A 27,265-nucleotide genomic window follows, 5' to 3' on the forward strand; every position below is an offset into this window, starting at 1 on the left:
GCTTGGTCACATCCTCAGATATGAACCGTCTAATGGAAGCAATCTTTTTTAGTTGGAAAAAAGAGAGATCTAACCAAATTATTAACCTGATGCTCCATCGACAGTCCAGAGTTTAAGAATGTGCCAAGGTTTTTCACTTTGTCAACAATTTGAATGGAGGCATCCCCCAACTTCAAATCTGTTTCACTTTTCCACTTCCTGTTCCCCACATACAGCACCTCCGTCTTATCATCATTCAGTTTCAGTCTGTTCTCATTCATTCATTTCTTAACACTTTTGATAAAATTTTAACTATTGGCTGATACTTCTTGTAAATTTCTCGTATTGGAAACGCAGTACAATTGCGTATCATCAGCGTATTGATGGTAAGACAGACCAAAACTTCTGATGATTTTAGACAGAGGGCCAACGTACAGAACAAAAAGAACGGGTCCAAGTACTGAACCCTGGGGAACCCCCCCCCCCCCCCCCCAATCAAGAAAGATTTCCTCAGATCTATATTCATCCACCGTAATAATCTGTTTACGATTAAACAAATATGACCTAAACCAATCAAGCGCTGCACCAGACACGCCATAAGTAATTTCAAGACGTTTGAGAAGAAGATTGTGATCAATAGTATCAAAAGCAGACGATAGGTCAAGCAAAGAATATGAACCAATGTCTATAACAGAGAGGAGATCGTTAACAACCCTAACAAGTGCGGTTTCCGTCGAATGATGTTGCCTATAAGCAGACTGAAATTTTTCTTCAAGACATTTATTTTTCAGATGAGACAGTAATTGTTTCAATACAAGCTTTTCTAAGATCTTAGAGAGAAAGGGAAGATTAGAAACAGGGCGATAGTTTTTTAAGTTCTCTTTATCGAGATCAGGTTTTTTCAAAAGGGGTTTGACATGAGCAACTTTGTAAATGTCTGGTACAGCACCTGACTGCAACGAATTATTAACAATACATGTAAATGGTGTTAAAATTACATCAATGCACTTTTTTAGAATGGCCGTATTTACGGGGTCTAAATCACAACTTTTAGTCGGAGACGACATAATGTCAGCTTCAGTAATCTTTTAAAAATGTGTTACTGAATCACCATGAAACTTGTCAAATGTTGTATGGATCGATTCAGATGACAGTTCTTTCCTGATGGTATCCGTTTTTTCTTTAAAATATTTACCAAAGCGAGTTGGTAGATCTGCACGATCGATTAAAGATGGGAGAGCTGATTGCGTCTGTTGTCCCAGCAGTTCCTTGGTCAAGGCAAGAATTGTCTCGAACGTCCCACGTTATTGAGGCTGTCTTCATAGAATTTCTTTTTGGCCCTGAAATTGACGGCTTTTGCATCATTTCTAGCCGCGATGTACCGCTTCTTATCGACAGCATCTCTGGACTTGAACCATTTTCTTTCTGCCCGCCTCCTGGCTAATCCATTCAATTTTATTTCGGTATTATACCAGGGTGCTTGACGTCTCACTCTTACTGCTCTAGTTTTTAAGGGAGCATGCTTGTCCACCGTACCAATAATTGACTCGTGGAGACAATTCGCATCATGTTTATTTTTAACGTTATGGTCAAGGTCTTGTTTTAAAATGTTCATGTCTATATTCTTCATATTACGAGATGTTATCATCTTTTTTACTTCGTGCTTCATTGGAAATAAAACGCAAAACACAATTAAATGATGATCAGAGATTAATTTATCAATATTTGAGACAGATGAAGAGAGAGAATGTTCAATGTCTGTAATGACATGATCTATTGTGTGGCCATGGTTGTTTGAAGGACCGCTTACAAGTTGAATATAGTTGTTTGTGTCAATAAGCTCCCGAAATACTTTTGATTCATTTTTGTTTCCGAAATAATCAATGCTAAAATCACCCATAAAAATATTATGCTTTTTGTTTATGGATTAAAAAGACATAAATTCTCCGAACTCTGATAAAAAATCAATTGTTGATATTTTGTTTTGTTGGCTTGGTGGTGGGCGGTAGACACAGTGAAACGACTTTTTAAAATTATTTTCATGAATGGCAAATCCAGCGTATTCAAAACTTCTAAAATTATCATGGTGGAATGATATCTTGTCAAAGAGTGACAAGTTGTAAATAATTGCAATTCCACCTCATTTCCTCCCAATGCGTGGAAATGATTTAATACAAAACCCTTCGGGTGTAATTGCTTTCATAACTGGATCATCATATGAATGATTAAGCCATGTTTCGAAGATGACAAAAATAGTAATTTTATTATCTTCAATAATGTCGATTATATCTTGAGTTTTATTACGGCACCATCTAACATTTAGTAATCCGATTCTTATACCTGTCATCTGCATTTTGGCCAAATTGGGACCTAAAATTTGCCAAAATTTGCCAAGAAATTTGCCAAAAAGACCAAAATTTGCCAAAAAATTTGCCGAGGAGAACTAAGCGTTTCAGTAAAAATTAACACGCGATACAGAAAAAATATATATATAAAAGACAATTTCTTACATTTAAGGAGCTACATTTATTAATTTAAGCAATGTAAAGCAATTTATGCGCCCAAACTTTCAGAGTAGCTTCCCTTGGTTTGGGCCCAGGCAAAGCTGCAACATTTCTCAAGTTTCGCACTTTTTTTTCGTTATTTTGTTTTCACTTCTTTTTTTTCCCCAAAAATTTGCCACGCGATTTGCCAATTTTCCCAAAATTTGCCACGATTTGCCAATTTTGGGAAATTTGCCAAAATTTGCGGATCGCCCTGGTATTTGCGGCCGCAAAAAATGCAGATGACAGTTATACTCGTATGATCACAACGTGCAGGTTGTTGTTGTTGTTGTTGTTGTTGTTGTTGTTGCTCAAGACGGTGCTGTTGCTGCGAGTTGTTATCATGGTGGTCGTTAAGTTCATACTGACTGTCACGGACAGTGTTGACATTTGACAAGGAACGGTGAGGATTATTCATTGAAGTGATTAGATTGTATGAAGGACGAGTGTTGACGAAATGAAGCGAGGATCGAGGTCGTGGGGGGAGCGGGCGTGGGGTTGGCCGATGACCAATGACGGTGGTTATAGGGCGTTGTTTTCGTCTACCCCCTCTGAGTCTGCTCATAAAATTAGTATTATAAATAGATCGATGTACACGGTAGTTGTTAAAAGTTGTAAAATATAGCACAGTGTATATCAATATTGAAACGAAAAATGCTGTTTCTATGGACATATTCAAATACGACTTGATAAAGAAATAATTCGGGATATAATTATGATTACATCTTAAAACACAGTGTATTATTCACAGGTCAGATGGCCTTCAAAAATAAATTTACATGATATGATATGATGTATTCCGAACTCGACATTTACATGAGATAATGAGAAAATAAGACAAAATAATTTTTTGCTTTTACTTAAATAAATATAACTGGCTGAAGCAAACCTGGAAATTTATCCCATCTGTTGGTGTTTTCCATTAATTAATTTGTTATTGCAATTGAGCAAAAACTTTCTGGGAACACAACTTCAAAGCAAACAAGTAACAATGCTATTCCATCACACCCCCCCCCCCCCAAACACCATCCCTTTCAACAATTATTTTAAATTGAAATTGAATAACGAAAGTCGTTGATATACTGATGTAACACAGGTGACGCAGGTAAAATGTGTGCAGCATCTGTAAAAAGAATGGAGTCTAAATCTGACACAAGGTGTGTCTTTCTGACATCCAACTGTCATGAACATTAGATGCATTGCTTGATTATGTTTTGTTTATTTTCTTCATAGTCTTATCACTAATCAGTTAACTGCCGCACTATGGAAAACACGTATTTAAGCATTTGCCCAGAAAACTCGTCCTTCAAATATCGATCGATTTAAATGACTCCCATCTTGGCAGGGACGTCGCGAAGTCTAAGATGAGGGTCATTTAAATCCATCGATATTTGAAGGACGAGTTTTCAGGCAATTCTTTTTTTTTATTTTCAAATACGCAAACTGGTGCTGTGTTAGATATCTATCAGAGGCGTGCGATATGGTCTGGTACGAAGGGCTAATGCTATAACTTGCAAAAATCATGAGGTGCAAAAAGGCCTTGAAGCTGTTCTCTTCAATCCTAGGGGAACGGAATTCCATGTCGCTCTAGGAGAGACTAGGAGTAACGCCAGGAAACTGATGGATAGAGCCCTCCAGGGATCTGCTCTTGCGCCAATGGTGTTTAATGTCTACATTAGCGACATGCCGAACACTTCCTCCCTGAGGCTGGGATACGCGGACGACTGGGCACTCGCTACTCAAAGTAAGCTGTGGACCCATCTCTAGAGCGTACTCAGAGAGGATGTTACCAGGCTCAAATCCTACTTTGACAAGTGATACCTGAAGATGAACACTTCAAAGACCGTGGCCACAGCATTCCATCTATTCAGTGGCTGGCACACCCGCAAACTGAACGTCCAGCTTCTTCCATATAAGCCGAATCCGAAGTACCTGGGGGTTGTGACTTACCTATCGGGTCCATCTCGAAGAAGTTGCCCGGAAGATAGAGAAACGCAACAGTCTTCTGAGGACGCTGGCGGGTTGCTAATCAAGCACTTCTGAGTACTTCCGTTTTGCCACTGAGCTATTCGACCGCGCTGCAGTGTGGGGTAGAAGCAAAAACGTTGAGAAGTTCGATGTAGACTTCGCAAGTCCATACATATAGTGATGAGAGCGAATGTTGAAAACAATCTTGTAGAATTTGATCATAATTATACTTGAAATATTATATATATATATATATATATATATATATATATATATATATATATATAATATATATATATATATATATATATATATCCACAATAACCAATCGAATGGCAATCTTTTAGCACAACCGTTTATTAATCCGTTGGTTGTGCAATGTCTCAAACTCTTCAAACTTTCACACCTGAGTTTAACGAGTCAAGATCATTACTTTTAATAGTGATTATCAATTACCAGATCTGAGTCCTGGATTTAGAATAAACAGTTTAAATGTGTGTACATGCGGTATAGATGTTGCAGGTTGCCAATCGTACATTGACATAAACATTGTTCTAAACAAAGGAGAGAATCATTTTAAACTTTCCCACGAGAAGTATTGGCATACATATCTTTATCCCAGACATGGAGAAATAATCAACTAACTAGTAATTACCTAATTAATAATTATCAAACACAACGTCAACTTGTTTTCCCCGCCTATCCAGTAATAATGATTTAAAGGAATCTTGTTATTTCATATTTCCATGTATCCTTGACATATTGTAACTGACTCCTGTCAAAATATATCAATCATCCTCGAAATGTTGACTCATATCAAAATATGTGGGTTAATAGGTTCTTAGATAAAGACACGAATACCATCTAAAGGGTGGTAAGCAATTGTTATTGTCCATTTAACATTACTAAAAACCGGGATAAACCCCCGGCTCCATAATCTTTATAGCGTTAACGGACAACTTTTCACGACATTACAAGTACTCTTCAGAACCAGAGATAAACTTTGACTTTTGATGATTCATAAGGGCCCTTGCCGGTCGATAAATTAAATGGCAGTGATTTCTCAAGTTATATTTGTTAACTTTTACCAAAGCATAACACTCACTGTTCATTTTTTTTTAAAGCCCATAGTATTATCATTTAGATCTGAATGAGAACTCAAAAACCGTTATCATTCTCTGTATTATTATCTAAGCTGTAACTAATAATAGCTGCAGGCGGATGCGGGGGAGATGAATCGTATTTTAAATAATTATCTGTCGACCTTAATGCATTAACCAGTGAAGTGCCTTACTCCGGAAAAACACGTATTAAAAATTTGGTCAGAAAACTCTTTCTTCAAATATCAATCAATTTAAATGTCTCTAATATTGGCAAATAGTCTCAAATCTTGGACTTCGAAGTCCCAGTTTTGAGAGTTTTTTGCCAAGGTGAGAGTCATTTAAATTGATCGATCTGTGAAGGGCGAGTTTTCTGGTCAAAATTTTAAAAACAAGTTTTCCAGAGTACGGCAGTTATCTGGTTAATAGTGTACCAAGTTGTGGATAGGGGTTAGTATTGTTGGTTTCAGTCTCAGTGTGTGCCAATGTTTTTCTGCTTATACTCAACGGATATTGAATAATGTATGTGAGGAATTATTTTTTTTAAAAACGATAATATTTCGGTACTTAACGTTAACTTTTCTTTCTTATTTAATCATTATATGAAAAAGGGATTAGTCCTCAACTTGTTTATTATTAGATAGTCTTGTCCGATTTCTGAAACGTAAGATTAGAATTGAAACAAATGATAGGCAAGTAAATGGTCGAACAAGGATTTTGAACTTTATATTTTGAAGATAATTTATCCTGTTCTTTTGTGACAGGTGCTTATGTCGTAATGCAGCTGCTATCACCACTACAACTACATAGCACGTTCACGATTACGATCTCAACCAACAGCGATCGACGAACAAACGTGAAAGAATTGGAAGATCTGTCCCAAGACTCTGATGACAGGTCTTCGGTTTTTGTTCAACATCGTTCATCGATCGCTGTAGGATAGGAACGTAATCATTGAATTGCTAATGAATGCAACTACAACTACTGCCACTATTGCTGCTACAGCTTCTGCTGATGTCGTTGTTGCTAATGATACTACTACTACTACTACTACTACTACTACTACTACTACTACTACTACTACTACTACTACTACTACTACTACTACTACTACTACTACTACTACTACTACTACTACTACTACTACTACTACTACTACTACTGCTGCTGCTGCTACTACCACCACCACCACCACTATCATAATCATTACTACTACTACTACTACTACTACTACTACTACTACTACTACTACTACTACTACTACTACTACTACTACTGTTGCTGCCACTATAATTATTATTACTATTACTACCACTGCTGCTCTACTCTTACTACTACTACTACTACTACTACTACTACTACTACTACTACTACTACTGCTGCTGCTGCTGCTGCGGCTGCTGCTGCTGCTGCTGCTGCGGCTGCTGCTACTACTACTGCTGCTTCTGCTGCTATTACTACTACTCCTAACACTAATACTACTACAACCACAACCACTACGTCAATTTTCTATCACTATCTTTACCTCAACTACGACAAAAACAACAACTACTATTTCTACTACTACTACTACTACTACTACTACTACTAATGCTGCTGCTGCTGCTGCTGCTGCTGTTACTACTGCTGCTACCACTACTGCTGCCTCTACTACTATTACTACTGTAGTAGAAGTGGTAGTAGTAGTAGTAGTAGTAGTAGTAGTAGTAGTAGTAGTAGTAGTAGTAGTAGTAGTAGTAGTAGTAGTAGTAGTAGTAGTAGTAGTAGTAGTAGTAGCAGCAGTAGTTGTAGTAGTTGTTGTTGTTGTTGTTGTGACAATTATAGTAATAACAACAACAATAATAATAATAATAATAATAATAATAATAATAATAATAATAATAATAATAATAATAATAATAATAATAATAATAATAATAATTTCATTTAAATTAATTATATTAATATGTTTACACCTTCATTTTCAATTTGAATTTTCATAATATCACATGAATAAGCTTAATTCTATTGCACTAGCGCCAGTATTTGAAAACTGATTTGCAACATTTGTTCCGTTAAACATTTTTAGGCATTAAAATGAAGGCCCCAAGCGAGAATCTTCAACAACCAAAAAATATCTCGGAGTCTAAAGATATTAACGAACTCAAGGATGGAGATAACGGAATTCAAATGTCTGGAGCTTCCCTTATAATTGATCCACGCAATGTCGATGAAAAGGATAGTATGACAGATTACAAGACGGCGGATACGCCTCGATTTGTTTACATATTGTCTTTCCTGGCGACCATTGGAGGAGTTCTATTTGGTTACGACATTGGTATTGTGGCCGGGTTTATGCTCTTCATTGAGCCATATTTCGATGTAAGTACTTTTTTTTAAATGTGAGCTTTTATAAACTATCATACGAAAATAAGTATGCACTTACTTGGAGCTGTGTTGAGTTTCACAGCTAGACGAATAATTAAACATTCATAAAATAAATCAAATAAAATTCCCTTTATTCATTCCCATGGTGAAATTTGTCTTTAGGGTTTATTCCGAGGGAAACTGGAATTACCCAGGCGTCAGCCGCAGAGTAGCGCCGCAAAGTGAGTTAGGGCGAAGTGGCTTGCTTAAGGCTACATAGCGCAGCAACGGGTCATTGAACTCGGTAGCAAAGACCGTACCGCTGAGCCACGCTTTTCCTCTCACTATTTGAGAGGTTGTTCATATCTGCAAATTTTGATGTATAGATCAATAAGTTATTTAAATGACCCGTTTGCGAAAATAACTAGTTAACAAATCGACGACGACTGAAGTGAAAAAACCTCGCAAAAATTGTAACATGTTTTACCTAAAAACAACTTTAGTTTTTATCACGATTGACCACAAATCGCAAATACGACGTCTCACAGAAGATGTCAGGTTTTCGTTACGCTCGATCGAAATGACCTCCCAAATGAAGTTAACCAGAATTTGAGACAATTCATCATTGTTACTGGCTTTTAGTTCTCTTTTCATATGGTCACAGAATGTTTGGTTGGATTCATGTTGGGTGAAACAGATGTCCAAAGATCAATTAATTGGAAGGTCTTATGAGGTTACCTTTCAATGTACTTGTATGCATTTAGTCGTTCTTTCATTATTTGTACTAATTCTCTTTTCAAAGTTCACATAATCCCTCCCCCAACCATTGCTGAACTTAAACCTCTCCAGGATTAAGAAGTTCCATAATTGTATCTATATGATATATTTTACCTTAGAAACAGTCACATAATTCTCCTATCTTAATTGCCAACTTTAAAGATATTTTTCATTAGTCAACAGGGCATTGAACAATTTCCTCGAAATGAGATGTTGCCCAGATAGTTTGGTCTTTTCAGAAAGCATAGGTCTCATTACTGGTTTATACGACATTCCGTTTTCAAACAAACACCGATCGAGAGTGAGAGCATTAAATCATTAACGTTATGTTGTTGTTCTGGTTTCAGTGTTGAGTTGTGGCATTGTAACTTGTTTTAAGTCATAAGAGAGACATTTTCAATGTCACACATTACTCACTAAGACTTGTAAAATAGATAGTGCTCTTTCAGAAATTTCCATTTTACCACATCCGTGTTAGCTGTAAACAACAACAACAAAAATAAAAACAGTGATTCGAAATCTTAGAACGCACAAATAGAAATCTGAAACATTTTGCCATTACAAAGACCTCAGTGACAGTCGGAAAAAAAATCCATAAGCATAAAACAAAGCGCTGCAAAACGGATGCATCGATCGAAAGAACGACATCCCCTGGCAGGTGGTAAAACTTGACACACGTTATCAGTAGTTCCGAACCTATAAGTCCCGAATCACTAAGTGTATAATTATTGTCCGATAGTACATTGGGCAATATCCACTTATGGACTTAAAACAAGGGATTCTAAGCGACCATCAAACACTGTGCATGGAGCCCACATGACACTATTTTCATTACTTTCATTACTTACACTTGAGATTAATGAGAAAAGTGCCTCTCAATTTCAGCTATTATCTATTTTGACACAAACGAAGTCCTTTAACAACGGCATTAATGTAAACACAGTGTAATATGGTAGAGAATAACTAATACTTATGGAAATCAATTACCAAAACTATGACCTTTTTTCTTTCAGTTGTAAATATCATGTCCTGCACTTACAATTGAATGCAAAGACCAAATGACACCATTTGAGATTAAAATAAATGGCTGAGTGAATGAAGTTTCTTGACCTGTAAAATATTTTAATGTCTTAATTCATCTATTTTGGCCTCTAAAAAGAGTTTTCTTCATCTGATTAGTCCATATATAATAATAGACGGATGCATTCATATATCATTCATTCATTCATTCATTCATTCATTTGTTTATCCATTCATTTATCAATTTATTTATTCATTCATTCACATTAATTAATTAATTCATTTATTAATCCATTTATCCATTCATTCATTCATTCTTTCATTGCAGTTGTCTACAGAATGGCACGAGGCCATTGTCAGTGGAACCATCGGAGCAGCAGCTGTGGCAGCTTTAATTGCCGGATGGTTGACCGACAAATTTGGCCGAAAAAAAACCATTATGATGTCCAGTGTGGTCTTCACACTAGGTGGCATTCTGATGGGTGTAGCGCCATCCAAAGAGATGCTTTTATTTGGGCGCGTTGTATCTGGATTAGGCGTTGGTAGGTGTAACAATACGGAACCCCTATAAGGCTAGTAATATTGATAAAAATGGGTATCCTTTTTTTTTTTACATAAGCACTCATAGTTACATGATGCGGTCTGCAAAACGAGTGGACGGACAAAAATGAATATAGCAACTAGTGCGGGGCGGTCCTTGGCAAGCTTAAGGACCACGGTTCTACGGTCCCTGGGAAATGAAAACCGCAAGGACCGGTCCTAGGACCGGTCCTTTTCGACATTGAACATTCCTGAGAGACTGTTGGAAGTTCGAACCGTTTTGACCTTTGGGACCGTGGAATCGTTCATTCTTGAACCGTTAAAGACTTGGGACCGCGAAAAGCGTGGTCTACAGGAGTAAAACACAAGGAGTAGTCACACTCATTTCAAATTGTAACCTAATTAGAGAAGAGGGGTGATGCCTTCTTTATTTGCTCACAGTACTTCATTGTTACTTCGATAATTTAGCGTGAATAAAATTTGAAATTTATCCCCATTAACGGAGATAATGGAATCACCCAAGGCGTTGATCGAGTTGTTCGTGGCGTTTATGCACACACGCAACTCCTACCCCCCCCCCCCCCCACACACACACACACACACAATGAGAGGGCAGCGAGCATTGAAGAGTAAGAGAGAGACGTGAAGTTATAATAAGAGGGGGTGGATGCGGTAATAAGTAATAAGTAATAAGTGGGGTCGATGGTGACTTTTCGCCAGATCTAACAAACCCAGCTACCCATTCACTGCTGAGTAGACAGGGATTCAGAAAAAACTCAACTGCACCCGGATCGATCTCTGGCCCTTTGCGTATAAAGAGAGTGCTCTATCAACTGAGCTATCGCGGTCCCCAAATATTCTATTGGACTTTTTTAAAAATACAGACGTTATAACCGGGTTTTTTGGAAGGAAGAAACTAATGAAACTCATATTATTTGATTAGTTAAAACACCAAACGAAATTTTAATATTATTGTATGATTTTAAATGACAACAATGCGATAGAAAGGAGTGACGACAAGAGATGGACAAAAGAAAACAAAAAATCAGACTTGCTACTTGCTAGGTTCGAGACACACACACACACACACACACACACACATCTTTAGTAGTCATTAACATTTCAAACAATAACCCATTAGAGAAGAGGGGTCATGCCTTCATCATAGATCATTGTCATTGCGATCATTATGGTGTAGTAAATTTTGAAATTTACCCCGTATAATGGAATCGTCCAAGGCGTGCGCCTCCTGTTCCCCCCATCTCACACACGAAAGCGCGGTTTGCGGAGTGGAGGGAGGTGGTCGTCTGCTTCTATGGTCGTCTGTGTCGTTTAGTGTATGGCAAAGGGGGGTGGGTGCGATTAATTAAGTGGGATGGGTGGTGATTGGTGGAAGATAGGCAAAGAACCGAGGCAACGAATCGCTGGGGAAGTTGTATGGCGCGAGACCGTTGAAAGGTGATAAGAAGTGAGGACCGCCGCCGGTCTTCCTCTTTGGGACTGGTCTCCGGTTCACAGCTAAAAGACCGTGGGACCGGTCCTTGGACCGGTCCTCAGCGCGGCACTAATAGCAACCGTTTTCATAGCTTTTGTTGTTAGGTGAAGAAAGGTTTTGAGCCTGTTGTTTTTGTTTTTGTTTTCCTTTTTAAGCTTTTACTCCATTTTAGTTTTATACTATCTCTACCATACTATTTTTTTTCTATATCACTAGTCATCAACATTAAAACCCACTATTCGAGACATGTAGTTTCCACAAGTGACATGACCTATTTTCCATGACAAGTCAAATGTCAACGATTCGAAGTACAGTACAAATTAGCAGTGAGTGGTAGTCAGAGTTAGCAGAAGTATAGATAGTATGCGCTTGGCTAAGAAGCTCACAACATTGCCACCCGGGAGTATAACGGCCAACACACAAAACTATGTGTACCCTTGAACTTTTATAGTCTTGCTAATACAGTTTGGTGAAAATTACTCATAAACGCGGATGGCAAAAAAAAGCAATAACAAAGACCTGAGTGACGTCAACTTCGTTCTATCTATCGCATTAAGAACACTGTCTTCGGCATTATATATTCTCTTTATTTGTTTACAAGTTTGTACCAACTTCCGTTGACCGGGTAGAGAGTAGACTACTGTCAGAGGTGACGAATTTTCGCTACTTTTTATTTTTCCCAATATTGGAATAGGATTCAATAGGCTGATGTCACGTCCGCCCAGCAACGAGCAGCTTAGTTCTAAACAAAGAAAATCGGTTCTTTTTATTCTTCGTGCTGGCTAGAACTTTTTCACATGTCATGTGATCAGGATGTATAAAAGTCAAAACATATATAACGTATTTCTCCTCTGGGTACACTTTTATGCTCGTCGGAGAAGTATTTTATAAGGGCGTCCGCCATTGTTCCTATAGTTTAGAACCAGTTAATAAGTTAATCTGCGTCATTACGAGGGAAGTGACGTCACGACTGTTGAAGCCTATTAACCATAATACAACTAAATTGAATCTTTTAAGCTATCTGCTTGAAAGCGTGTTGTTGTTTATTTGTATGTTTGTTTGTTGTTTTGTGTGTGTGTGTGTGTGTGTGTATGTGTGTGTGTGTGTTTAATTTGTGTTTTTTTTTGTTGTTGTTGTTGTTGGTTTTCTTTTTGTTTTTTTTTTTTTGTTTTTTAGTTTGTTTTTTTTTCCTTGTCCTTTTTATTATTATTATCTTTTAATTTTTTTTTTGTTATTTTTCAAATTTAAACATCAGTGGACCATTATAAATTTACCAGTCAAAATTTACAATTGAGGCAATCGGTATATTTTCACTCTAAGAAACTTCTTGGAAATGCCTTGAACTGTCATTTAACGGGAGTCGACAATGCAGAAATACTATCTGTTTATATCTATTAACCATCATCATTATTATTATTATTATTATTATTATTATTATTATTATTATTATTATTATTATTATTATTATTATTATTATTATTATTATTATTATTATTATTATTATTATTATTATATATTATTATTTATTATTATTATTATTATTATTATTATTATTATTATTATTATTATTATTATTTATTATTATTTAATATATTATTATTATTATTATTATTATTATTATTATATTATTATTATTATTAATTATATTATTATTATTATTATTATTATTTATTTATTATTATTATTATTATTATTATTATTATTATTATTATTATTATTATTATTATTATTATTATTATTATTATTATTATTATTATTATCAATATAAGAAGAAGAAGAAGAAGAAGAAAGAAGAAGAAGAAGAAGAAGAAAGAAGAAGAAGAAAAAAGAAAGAAGAAGAAGAGAAGAAGAAAGAAGAAGAAGAAGAAAAGAAGAGAAGAAGAAGAAGAAGAAGAAGAAGAAGAAGAAGAAGAAGAAGAAGAAGAAGAAGAAGAAGAAGAAGAAGAAGAAGAAGAAGAAGACGACGACTTTCTCTAGGTATTCTCATCTTGACACATCTAAAAATCTAAATGTACGGTGGAATACTGACAGGGGTCCTTATCCATTTCAGGGTTGGCATCAGTGGTAGTCCCCGTGTATGTGGCGGAGGCATCTCCGGCTCAAATTCGTGGACGTCTGGTGTCATTACACCAATTTCTCATTAACACAGGCATCGTCATTAGTAGCATCATTGCTGGAGCTTTCTCCTACGTCAAGCCAGATGGGTGGAGGTAGGACCGTGTTTAATTTATTGATGCGTTTAAGTAAAATGCGTTCATTACCCGCCCGCCAGATTAAACAAACCAACACATAAAACCGTTTTGTAACCTTTGACGTTTATAGTCTGATTGATATAATTTAGTGAGAACTTATCAGTAATCAGCGTTCTAAAAATTACAACAAAGAGTTGAGTGACGTCAACTTCGTTCCTTCTATAGGAATAAATCGCGTGGGTCGGTGGCTCAGCGCTACGTTGTCTCGTTTTGTCACAAATGTCAAGCAATTTAAACGTGATGAGTAGCCGGATGGATGACTGTGATCGTGGGAAATTCGTGAACCCACGTTGTGTCCTTCCGTAAAGTTGATCACACATTACCTCATTCGACTCAGGTGTGAATGAGTACCCGGTTACAGGCAGTGACAAATATTGTAAGAGTGATAGTAATATGGTTACACATGGCCTGCCAGGTGAATTCTAGCAGAATCGCACATATATATTGCTTGCCGATGATCGTATAGTGGCTTTTTGATAGTTGGTAATGACATTCCTTTGCATTGTGTTGTATAAGTTAATAATGACTAAAGAGTACAAGGGCCAATAATGATAATTGAATATACAACATCAAGGCATTCAAATGAAAGTCCAAATTCCAAGTTCCATTTCTTACTGCTTTATTTGTAGTGATAAATTCGAAATCCAAATCAAATAGTCTTAATGGTCTTAATTCAATCAGTTTCATAAATTTCAAATCCGTAAAATCAATCCTAATCAATGTATCTATCTCATCATTTTCAATATGCGTGGAATATTTCTAAGTCCGTAAAATAAAGATTCTTAGTAGGATGTTACAAATTGCCGCATAATACAAAAAAGTCTAAAGACTGTGGAAGGTGCAGTCTGGCTCAAAAGGTTCAAAGTATAACAGTGCAGCCCAAAAGTCCAGTTTTGATTAGAAACATTCTATTTTGTAACCTATTGTAAACCGTTCCCACAATTCTTTCAAACCACTCCTCTTACTGATTCTGACCGTTCCATATCAGTCTAAAACCGGCCCCCTAAAATAAAACCGAATCATACTCAACTCGAAACGTTCAATCCCTAAATATTAATGCTAAACCCCACCTTTATGGTATAATATTATTTTTGGTAAATATCAGTTGTCATGCCCAAAGAACAAAGATCAACTACAATCTAGTGTTTTTATTCCCATATACCAATTAACATCAATCAAATAAAGCAATTTTCTAGCTTTCAACACAATGACCAGTCCATTAACTTGAGACGTAAAACTGCCCTAAACACATTTAAGCATTGACCATGTTTTCATTGAAATCCCAGCGTCGTTAACTTTTGAATATTAATCATATTTTCCGTTAAAATTCTTGCGTAATCTAAAGGCAATATCCTGCTACTATCCCCATAGTTCTTTCTAACATTTGCCATATCTAATTACCATGTTTCATCAAAATTCTTGAAAAAAGTTTCTTGCATAAGTTTACTCTCTTACAGAATAAATCAAACATTATGAAACGCAATGAGCATGGTAAATATGTGAGAATGCGCAATATAAAATGTTCATTTTAAAAAGATTAGAGGAAGAAAATGGTTCTTAAAATCAAAAGATCATAACGAGGAATTTTTGTAACTTGATTATTAAGAAACTAAAGTCATTTTCCTGAAGGCTTATTAATTAAGACTGTATTCTAATTCTCTAATTTAACATTACCATTGAATTGTAAATATCAGAATCATTCCTGAAGTAAGCAGACACCGTTTTCAGTGGTCACTAATAAAAAACCAACTGACTATACTGCCATAAAAGTTGTCCTTCAGAATCACTGGGCCCATGGAGCCGCAGTTTATCCCGGTTTCTCTAGCGTGAAACGGACAATAGCAATTGTTTGCTATCCTTGGGATAGGACGATAGTAGGACGATAGTACTTTCTGCCAAATCTAACAAACTCAGCAACCCATTTACTACTAGATGGACATGGGTTCAGAAAAAACCCTCAACTGCACCCGGATCGATCTTGGTCATTTTCAGTGTGAAGCGAGTGCTCTACCAACTGAGCTACTGAAATACCCTCATCTTATCAAATCTCTCAAACCTGGGACTTCAGTGAAGTCCCGTGTTTAACTCTCAAACCCGTAACTTCGGCGAAGTCCTGTGTTTGACAGTTTTGACAAGATGAAGGTCCTTTTAATCGATAGATATTTGAAGGACGAGTTTTCTTGCTATAATTTTTTTACACTACGGCACCATAATGATTTTGCTGGTGTTACGACCATAATATTATTCTTGATGTGAGAAATGGGATGTTTAAAAGCCTTGATTAGCTGGGAGTTTCTGATAGGAATCGAACCCTATAAATTTCCTATATACCAGTCAACCACTTTACCATTTAAACAACCGAGCAGCCCCCTTCCGTCACTCATCGAATCTAAGAAATGTACTTAATTTTAGCTTTTACAGTTTACAAGAGACGTTTCGAACTCAAAACCTTTTCTATAGTCTGCCGCATTTGACAGCCTAGCATTCACTTTATTCTTCAGATACATGCTTGGAATCGCAGCCGTCCCAGGCACCATCCAGTTCATTGGTTTCCTGTTCATGCCAGAATCCCCGCGGTGGCTCATCGACAAAGGCAGATCTCAGCAAGCCAGGGATGTCCTGGTACGCATGCGTGGATACGATGACGTCAGTAAAGAGTTCGACGAGATTCTGCATACTGTGGAGGAGACAAAGAAGGAAAAGGCTGGTATGTGTAATTGTATTCAATTTTATTTTTAGGCAGGTTGTTAATACTAATACAGATCTTAAATCAAACATATGATTTCCAATTGACAAGAATCAAATAAATTCATTGGAACTGGGTCGATGTGCAAAATAAAAGTTGTTGATAGTGATTATACATGGTGGTGGTGATAATAATAATAATGATGATGATGATGATGATGATGATGATGATGATGATGATGATGATGATGATGATGATGATGAAGATGATGATGATGATGATGATGATGATGATGATGATGATGATGATGATGATGATGATGATGATGATGATGAGGACGATTACTTTTGGAATCAGAGGCACTGTACAAGAGTTGTTTCAATCGTACTTTAGATTTAGAACACAAACTGTTGAAATAAATGCCAAATTTTCAGATGAATTCTATTTCCATTTCTTTGGACCTCTGGAATAAAAAAAAAGTTTAACGACTATGATTAACTGTTGGTTTTTTTTTTTAGGTACGGATGTTAAAAAAGTTTTAGCGTCAACATATTATATAGGGAGAGAATGTTCCACCGCTTGTTGCGGTGAAAAATGTCTCGATTGAAATAAAAGAAATATAAACGAATAATTTGAAATGTTATCAATTAACTTGCATTAAATTCACAATATGAATTAAAGTGTTATGGCCTTACTAACCTAACATCTGGGCAGTGGCGTGGTTATATTGGTTGATTTGGTGCCTGGCATCGCTCCATCTTTTAAAAATGGATTACAGCATTTTTAAAAATACATATATATAAAACTGAGAAATGGTATATACCGCCTCTAACTTATTTGAGTAAGTCTTTTCTTTTATTTTTTTTTTCTTTCTTTTGTATTTACAATAAATATAGCATGTTTTAAAGTCATTTTCTTCTTATTCTGGCACCACCGTATACTGTAAGCATGCCACGCCACTGCCAGCCCTCGTATCTAGTTTAAACTCAGAATGAAAGAAAACAATCATTTTAAAAAAAAAACTTTCGCATAGAAATTTGATTAAATCATTTTGATATAGTTTTCAGTTTTCTCTGAATGATAATTATATCTGAATTTATTTTGTATTTCTTCGCCAGATGGAATATACCATTTACTAAAAATATTCAAGACACCGCACGTTAGACGAGCGACGGCCATTGGCTGTGCTCTATTGTTTTTTCAGCAGTGGTGTGGTATTAACACAGTCATGTAAGATTCTGATCTGTAAATTTTTATGAACATTTTGTAAAGATAGAAAGCTGCTTGATTGTTGCTCAATTAAGAGTTGTGTTGTTTTTTTTACTTTTTTTATTTTATTATTTATTTTCTTTTTTTTTTTTTTTTTTTTTTTTTTTGGGGGGGGGGGTAATAAAAGGCCTACCATAACAGTTAATAATTTTTTGGGGTCAGAATATAGACATGGTGATATGACAATAAACCCTATTCCATTTTCCGTGATTGAGGATGATGGCTCACAGAGTAAAACTGAACGCAAGATTGAAACATTGAATATATGTCATATAACTGGGCAGTTTATGACAGTTTTTACAGCTTTTAGCGTAACCGAGCGATGCCAGAGGTTTAATGACTGATACCGGGTGTACTCGAATTTTTTTTCTGTCTGACTTCCTTGTCCAACTAGAAATGATTCGGTAGCTGGGTCTTTTGGATCTGGCGTAAATTACTTTGCGATAGACTACCGTCCTATTCAAATGGTGGCAAGCTTTTGCAAATGTCCATTTAAACTCTGGCCCGTTAGGACTTTTTTTTCTATTTTGAACAACCCTACTATTTAATATTTGTTTTGTCAGACAGACGAGATGATCATTGTCTTCAGCCGCTTTCGGTCAATAAATGTCGCTTTTGTATATTTTCATCCATTGAACACTGTGTAAAATACGGGTGTTTCTTTTTTACGAAACCCGCCGAAACCCGCCGAAACCCGACAAAGCCCGAAAAACCCGACAAAGTTATGGGTAGTAGGTAGCACGGGGAGTAAACCAGGGACTCGGGAAGTGTACACCAGTGGGGAGTGAACCTGGGACTGTGGGAGGAGGATGGTTCTTTTTTACGAAACCCGATGAAACCCAACGAAACTCGACAAAGTTATTGGAAGTAGCCAGCAATGGGGAGTCAACCAGGGACTCAGTGAGCATGGGACTAAGGGAAGAGGATATCAGAGGGAAATAAATCAGGGTCTATGGGATATGGATACCAGTGGGAATTGAAGCCGGACTATGGGAGTTGGGTACCAGAGGAGAATAAGCCTGACACTATAGGAGGAGAGCACCAATATCGTTGAAAACAAAAGTCCTCCTCAAAATGAAGACTACAAAGCATGCATACGACGCAGGTTTCCAAAGGTGAGGACTGTTCCGCTCATTAGTAGCGCGTGAGACCTCCATTTGACTGCATGCAGGTCTGAACAAGTCGCCTCATGGACTGAATAAGGTTCCGAATGTCTCCTTGTGGAATTGCCTTGTTATGTTTTACTTTGAACAGCCAAAACGATGTGCAACCTGAGTTGCCAACAAACCTGCTCTGCACATGCCAATTGTTTGGTTTCTTTCAGCGACGGTTAAACGACCCATTATCATAAAAATACATTGGCAAAAAGAATTATTGAATTGGGTCTAATTTTATTTTGTTTACCTTTCTACAAAACCATTGTCTTTTCATTTTCATTCGAGATTCATAAAAGATGATTTTTTTTCTAATAACTTGAGTACGCCATTTGTTGGATTTTGATTTGTAAGATTTTGACATGCGTTCTTTAAACATTATAAAAAAAGAAGCGGGTCAATCGAATAACAATAACAAAGTATCAAATTTTACAAAATTGGACAATCTATCATACTGTCAAATTTTCATGTAATTCTTTTTAATTGCGAATTAATAGAAACAGTTCAAAGAACGTTGGGTTAATTATTTCAATAATAATACTGTCTTCTACTTTCCAATGTTTAATTTCAGTTACTACAGTGGGACTTTACTCAAAATGGCTGGGTTCCCAGCCAAGCTTGCCATATGGCTAGTGACTGTACCCAATGCGATTCTTTTCTTTTCCAATATAATCGGACTGTACTTTGTTGAACGGATTGGTAGGCGGCTTTTACTCATTGCCAGTTTAGCAGGTAACGTCGACCTACAATAGTATTGAGAGTTATTATTATTATTATTATTATTATTATTATTATTATTATTATTATTATTATTATTATTATTATTATTATTATTATTATTATTATTATTATCATTACTATGTATATACTATATATATATATATATATATATATGTGTGTGTGTGTGTGTGTGTGTGTGTGTGTGTAGTTATAATATACTAATACCGATGGACGAATCCTTTTTTTTCTCGAAAATATAGTGTCAGGTGATTTTGATTGATTCTTTCTAGGTACACAACAAAACAGGGACTTTTTTCTAATGAAATGTTGAAATATTAAGTAACATTATAATTTATTTTTAAAAATTAGAATTGATCATAATAATGTTGTCACATCTCTGTCCATTATGACGTGGTATCCATTAACTACTTTATATGGGTTTAGTAACAAAAAATGCAAAGGTAGAAAAAAGACACTATGACCACTAATTTTTAAACAAGGAAACAAGTGACAAGTATGATCCATGGGCCCGTTGGGAAAATAAATAATATGTGAATTATATTCAGCACTGTACTGACTGGGAGAACGTGTGCATTATTGATTTGCATTCATTCAATCAGTTTCAAAACTGGCCACCTTCTCTCGCCTTTCTATTCAGGAACCATTGTCGGACTTGTCATCCTTGCCGTGGGCTTTCAACTGGCGGCGAATTCACCTCCAGGCTTGAACCCGAGTATTGTGTTGGAAGACCCGAATGGCATCGATGATACTGGCTGCCATTCAACTTACAGGTATTAAGCTATGTATTGGATGCAGTCTAAATTAAGAATTGGCCGAGATTTTGCGAGAGGCCAATGTTCTCGGGCATCACAAATGAGCAACATGCGAGCATTTCTTCCTGGGTTCAAAACTTGTTTGGTTTATCAAACATTGGATAATTTTCTGCGATATTTAGACTGTCTACAAGGACCTCAATACTTCAAAGTTTTTGTTACTTCTTCTTCCTTTCATTCTTTTTTTTTAATTGTCTTTCTTTTCTTTTTCCTTTTTTTTTGTGTTTTTTTTTTCTAATACTAGTAAAAAGCCCGCATTTTCGCGGGGAAGGAACTATTTTCATTCGATATTGCCTGAATCATTTTCTTGATTAGCTTGATTACGATTAGATGCACACTTTAATCGATGTGCTTGTCGTCGTTGCCATGCTTTATTCGGCATGATTTTAGTTTATCAGTCAGTAGATATCAATATCAATAAGTTACAAATCTTTACCACGCTTGACTTGGGAGGCCTTCCGAAAGCTCATACAAAGGGAAACAACTTAAATAATATTCCCTCAACTAACCCCCAAGAAAAAGTAAAACCTAGAGTACCTTTAACTAACCCTAATAGGAAAATAAACACCCTAGAATTATGACTAACCCTAATAGAAAAAAAAAACCCTCGGACTGCTTTGCACTACCTTTCAATACTTCACAAATTAAAATGGCGGCCGAGAATCAAAACAATGGTCAAATTAGAAAATTTTAAACTTTCACAAATCTATCAAGGTTTGTTCTAGAGTTTTTAAATGCTTCTATATGATGACAAATTGAATAAATAAACGCCTGACAAAAGATCTACGGTGAAAATACAAATGGAAAGAATACTGGGGATGTAGGAGCTTTCGGAATGTCTCCCCCCTAGCACCTTTACTAAGACTTATGACTAACCCTAATAGAAAAAATCCTCACAAATCTATATGATGACAAATTGAATAAATAAACGCCTGACAAAAGATCAACGGTGAAAATACAAATTTAAAGAATACTGGGGATGTAGGAGCTTTCGGAATGTCTCCCCTTTACCTAACTTATGTGATTCAAATGAAAATCTGAAGCAGACGCGAAAAATATCAAGTTGTTCGGGCTAGAAGCTAGACAGATACAATTGACAGTTTGCCGACAACGTTTAACTAAATATTTCCCAGGGCAATAATTATCACATCGATGGCATAAAAATGACCGTAATATCAGCAGTAATATTAGTTGACGTTGTTAATCGGTCAAACTTGTTTAAAATTTGTGTAAATCCGAATACCTTCATGTGATCAAGTGAATAATATCACTATGAATGCCACGATTTGCTGAAAAATGCCAACACACACACACACACATGTATACACCACATACAACACACACACACGAACACACACAAACATACACACACTTAGAACATACTACTACATAACAACACTGATCACCGCTAAATCAACAACACAACGGAAGTAATAATAATATTTGTCATAAATAGATGACGCAAACTGACATTTTTTACAGTGTCAAAATTAGTTGATTTTGGGAGTGTTAGTGTCGTCGGTACATATTTTATGATATCTGTTTGACTCAACGAACTTTCAAACTGAATTTAAATTATAAAAGGAAATCAAGTTACCTGTTTATCTGTAAAAAATATATTTCTAATTTTCAAATCTTTCAGTAGAGTTGTGCGCCGTATAACTTTTTTTATTGACTCAAATGGCACAATGTTCTCCACAAGGCTATATTTTTTAAAGAAAGGATTGAGCTGCTTTGTCTCTGTGTGTGTTTGTTTTTGTTTTGTATTTGCCTTTGTTTTTTGTTTTTTGTATTTTATTGAGTTGGGTTTTTGTTGTTTTTTTTGTTTTTTGTTTTGTTTTGTTGTTTTTTTTGGGTTTTTTTGTTTTTGTTTTTTTTTTTGTTTCTTTTGGGGGATTTGGGGGTTGTTTTTTGTTGGGGGGGGGGGTTTTTATTGGTTTTTATCTCTAACATTTTGTTTTGGGGATTGATTCTTATTTAAATGGACAGATGTCCTAATCAACTAAGCAACACGCTTGTAACTTGATACAAAACAATTACGTTTTTATTATTTGACCATATATTTCAGGTCGTTTAACTTGCTTTATATTTATGATGTCTGATAGTGCATTATTATTATTATTATTATTATTATTATTATTATTATTATTATTATTATTATTATTATATTATTTATTATTATTATTATTATTATTACCATCATCATCCACAGCACATGTAAAATGTGTGTCAAAGACACATCATGTGGATTCTGTTATTCAAATTCAAGCGACGGAAGTTGTCTCCCTGCCAACAATGAAGAGTACTCGTCCATCGGAAGATGTGCTGGGATGCATCAGGATGCAGATGACGTAGTCAAGTGGGCATATGATTATTGCCCTAGTGACTATACGTGGATTGCTGTGGTCGGCATGGCTGTATTTGTATTTGCATTCTCACCAGGTTGGTTGATCTTATCAATGAATTAATTAATTTGAGATTCTTTTTATAATCACCAACTGTGTTATTTACATTATTTTTAACAACAAGAGATGAAGTGAGTAGGAAAGTGCCAGAAGACAATAGAGAATAAAGATATTTCGCGGCGGTGATGGGGTTTGAACCTGCGACCTTATTGGTACGACAACTCCGCCTGGCCGGTGAGAGCGTGACTCTACCATATGAGCTATCCACGAACCCAAAAAAAATCGTATTAAACTCAGGTCATTCATTACTAGAGCTCTCTCTCACCGACTACTAGAGACCGCGGGTCCAACACACAACCATCGCGAAGTTAGCTGGCCAGCAATTAAGCTTAATAGCCAATATTCTCAACACAAACATATAACATATAAACAATTGGGACATTGAGTAGGCTCCGGTATATGGGGTGAATTTTTAATTCAGAAAAGTGAGTGGAGCAGTCACTTATGCTGGTAACAACAAGAGTTGACGTGAGTAGAAAAGTGCCAGAAGACAATAGAGAATAAAAATATTTCGCGGCGGTGATGGGGTTTGAACATGCGACCTTATTGGTACGACAACTCTGCCTGGCCGGTGAGAGTGTGACTCTACCGTATGAGCTATCCACGAACCCAAAAAAAATGTTGTCAGGACATCTTATATAGTATACTCTGGGGTCTGTCTGAATCACCCTTCATGACGATGCTTTAATGAGATTGCGACTTCGATTTGATAACGCCATTGTTTACCGACGTTGGTCAAGATTAGATTCGTGAAATAAGTAGGTAAATAAGTTATCGAACACTAAACGACTAAAATTTAAACTTGTTTCGACAGAAAAGAGAAATTGGTCCAATTGGGACTGGAACCAACGGTCTTCAGCAACAGTCCGTTACAAGTATATGGTGTTCCTCGAGCAGACTGGACGTTGTTTTGATTCTTTCTTCATAAGGGGGGGGGGTGGATTAAAATGTGTTCTTGTGTGTTGTCGTTTAGTTTGCCGTATTATGGCATGCTTCCTCCCAACAGTGCGCAATTGAAATTGACGTAGCCTCTGAGGCTTTTACTAACCAAGCAATGTTGATTTTTACTTATTTGAGCTGACGATTTGTTGCTCTCTTTTGTAGCTCTGATAAAGGTAAAATAAAATTTGCTATTCTTGTCGATTTTCAGGCACCTTTTAAAGATTCTTTCTGCTTTCACAATAAAGTGGGAATTTTTAACTATGACGCGGTATTATGACCCCAAAGGCAGTAAAACTCTGACCAGTTTATATTGACGCTTAGTATATGTATTGTCCGTAGCTTCGTCGATGAGTTAAGGGGTCTATCAGAGTATCTCTCGCAGCTGGTTTAGAGCATGCTGGAATCTGCTTCCGAACACGAACAATGTTTCAAACTAAACATTACTTTTCAAATAATCATCTAAATTATTACTGGCTCGTTGTTGCAACGGAAATACTCCACAAAACCACCGCAAAATACTGTCCATTACAGCAGTGTTAAATTAAGCCCATAATTGCGTTCGTTTTATGACCTGCTTATGTGTATTATGTGATCCTATAATCGAAGCTGTGGGAAGATGGGGTTAAGTCCCCACTATAATTGTTAATGTTACTTTAGAAATAATTAAATCAGCTCCTTCTTTTGTTTTTGTTTTTTGTTTGTTTGTTTTTTGTGTGTGTCTTTTTGGGTTTTTTTTTTTTTTTTTGTCTTTGCTTCTGATTTATAAATCACATTTATGTATTTTGATTAATGAATAATTTTGTTCACGTTACACAGGTCTAGGGCCAATGCCATGGACGATAAATGCCGAGATCTATCCGTTGTGGGCTCGAAGCACATGTAACTCCTTAGCCGCGTTCACAGCCTGGGCCTGTAATCTGGTCATCTCCTTTGTCTTTCTGACCTTGACAGAAAAGATAACCATATATGGTAAATATCCTCTTGTCTATTTGAGTTGGGGTTTCTTTTTTGTTTTGATTTTTTTTTTGGGGGGGGGGTAGAAAACAAATACGGCATCAGGATTGTAAATTCCAAACTGTGAATTGTAGTCTTTTAATATCCGACATTTTCTTTTTAAAGTTTTATTTAACGTCTTTCGTTATTGATTTTTAAAAATATATATTTACACAAAATTTATCTTTATTAAATCTTCCCGTTCTTGTATATCATATTATATCTGCGCATTATACAAGATATTATCAGATATTTTATGTATTAACATTCATATTTCAAATACACTTTTAATTCTACTTAACTTTTTATTTATCTTACTATACTGCTTATAAAATTACGTAGAAATGTATCATAGCGCTTATCTATTCATTCTTACAATTCACCTTTGTAAACTCAATTAAAATTTTATTCATTATTTGTTTATTTATCTAATTTCACTAATTTATGGTCAGATTTCTTTTCTTTTTTTTTTTACACAATGTTTTACGCCCTATGAAAATTCAATCCAATATTTTATAGCAGGTCTTTTGTGCTGATGAACTCATCATTAGATAAATTTAAAATGAATTTTCAATTCGTGTTAAAAGGAAGAAGATGCCGTTTGACATTTTCAAAAACAGAATCGATATATTTGCTTGGGGGAGGGGGGTAGCTAGGTTATTAAATGTATTTCATTCTTCTGATATCATTTTTGTTTTCTCTGCTTTTTTGTTCTGCTTTGTCTTTTTGTTTTATTATTTTGTTTGGACTTTCTCCCTTTTAAAGACACACCATATATCCCTTGCTCTTTGTAAGACTTTTGATTTTAATTGCGACATAACTAATATAACGTCGTTATAATGCAGCTTAGTATTTGTAATGAGTTATATATTATTTCACTCATTGGTCAGGATATTATTCTTCATTCATTGTTAACTATAATTAAATACATGCATGGCTTGCCCCCGTTTTACAAAAAAAAAATGTGCTAATCTTATACTGCTGACAAAATTATACAATTTTCCAACTGAACGCCTGATAAGTCGAAAACAACATATTAATATTGTATTAAACAAAACGCTTATGTGAATTTATAGTTATGCCAATTGTATTTTACTTTTAAATAAATACACCCTCCACTTGTTAATGCAAACGCAAATGAACAATTTTTACATATTTTATCCTTCCAATTAAAAAAACAACATTTTACATTCTTTATTCAAACATTTACTGACAATGTGAAGACCTAATTCAGAAACACACGGTCGTTTTACCAGATGGACTCTATCTCGCTCGGGTTGTTTCTGAGCGTCTGAGTGACTTGGCGACATTTCCACAATGAATAAACTGTCCCTTTGTTAACGTTGAACTGTCTTGCCACTCCACTAACTGAAGATCTGAACAAGTGTGTATGAAAGGTGCCAGACAAAGCAAGAAAGAAAAATAAACATCCCAAGAAATCAGTCGACCTCGCACACTTTTTCAGATCTTTATCTTATACTGATGACTGCTCCTTAATTTCTTTAATTTGGTATTCACTAACAAAAGCGCCGACTTCAAGATGCTCAAGCATACGATGTGCTTCTAAATTAAATTCTGGAATTGTCAATGAATGTTGGAATAAATTATATTTTATAAAGCTTACCATAGATACTTTGTCTGACCTCAGTCATCTTAATTCCTTTATTCCAGGCACGTTTTGGCTATTCACTGCCATTACAGTCTTTGGGGTTATTTACCTAACTCTTGTCCTCCCTGAAACCAAGGACAAAACTCTAGAGGAGATGGAGCAGCTTTTTATGACAACGGCACAAAGACAAGCACTCGCAGTCAATAGGAACAAAACAGATGACGGAAGCAAATGAGATCGCTTCCATTCGATTATGATTCATCTTGCGTTATTTTACCAATAACAGAAAGAAGAATTAAAAATTAACATATGATATGATAGCTTTCTTTTTCAGGCGATAGTAAACCATTATAATGCATTGTGTTGCACTATATAAAGATATCCATTAATAATATCATTTTACATTAAGATTTTCTTTAATGGGTTGTCGTCACTTAATACATGGAATGAATAACGATAAATTCAATAATGTTTCTCTCAAAATGTAAGGCAATTATAAAATTACAATTTCCCCCTGGTACAATCCCGAAATGAATGAATAAATAAGCTTCTTCGGCAAAGGGTGGAGGGAAGG

General features: G+C 35.8%; 1 protein-coding gene across 2 annotated transcripts; it reads left to right on the plus strand.

The window, feature by feature from the left end:
- Positions 1-5,553: 5,553 nt before the first annotated feature.
- LOC144974931 (proton myo-inositol cotransporter-like) lies at positions 5,554-27,085 on the plus strand. Of its 2 annotated transcripts, none has more exons than XM_078918454.1 (11): positions 5,554-5,557; positions 7,659-7,951; positions 10,062-10,275; positions 13,819-13,978; positions 16,522-16,727; positions 17,825-17,936; positions 19,701-19,861; positions 20,508-20,640; positions 22,895-23,124; positions 24,906-25,058; positions 26,754-27,085. In XM_078918454.1, exons 2-11 carry the CDS (start codon positions 7,667-7,669, stop codon positions 26,924-26,926), a joined length of 1,827 nt encoding a protein of 608 aa, XP_078774580.1. In that variant the 5' UTR covers positions 5,554-5,557; positions 7,659-7,666; the 3' UTR covers positions 26,927-27,085. The 2 variants fall into 2 exon arrangements, with proteins under 2 accessions (XP_078774580.1, XP_078774579.1); XM_078918453.1 differs by lacking the exon at positions 5,554-5,557 and adding an exon at positions 6,028-6,112.
- Positions 27,086-27,265: the final 180 nt, after the last annotated feature.

The sequence above is a fragment of the Berghia stephanieae genome, chromosome 6, assembly GCF_034508935.2.
Source record: "Berghia stephanieae isolate SIO BIC M18660-M18661 chromosome 6, UCSD_Bste_1.3, whole genome shotgun sequence".
Lineage (NCBI taxonomy): Eukaryota > Metazoa > Mollusca > Gastropoda > Nudibranchia > Aeolidiidae > Berghia > Berghia stephanieae.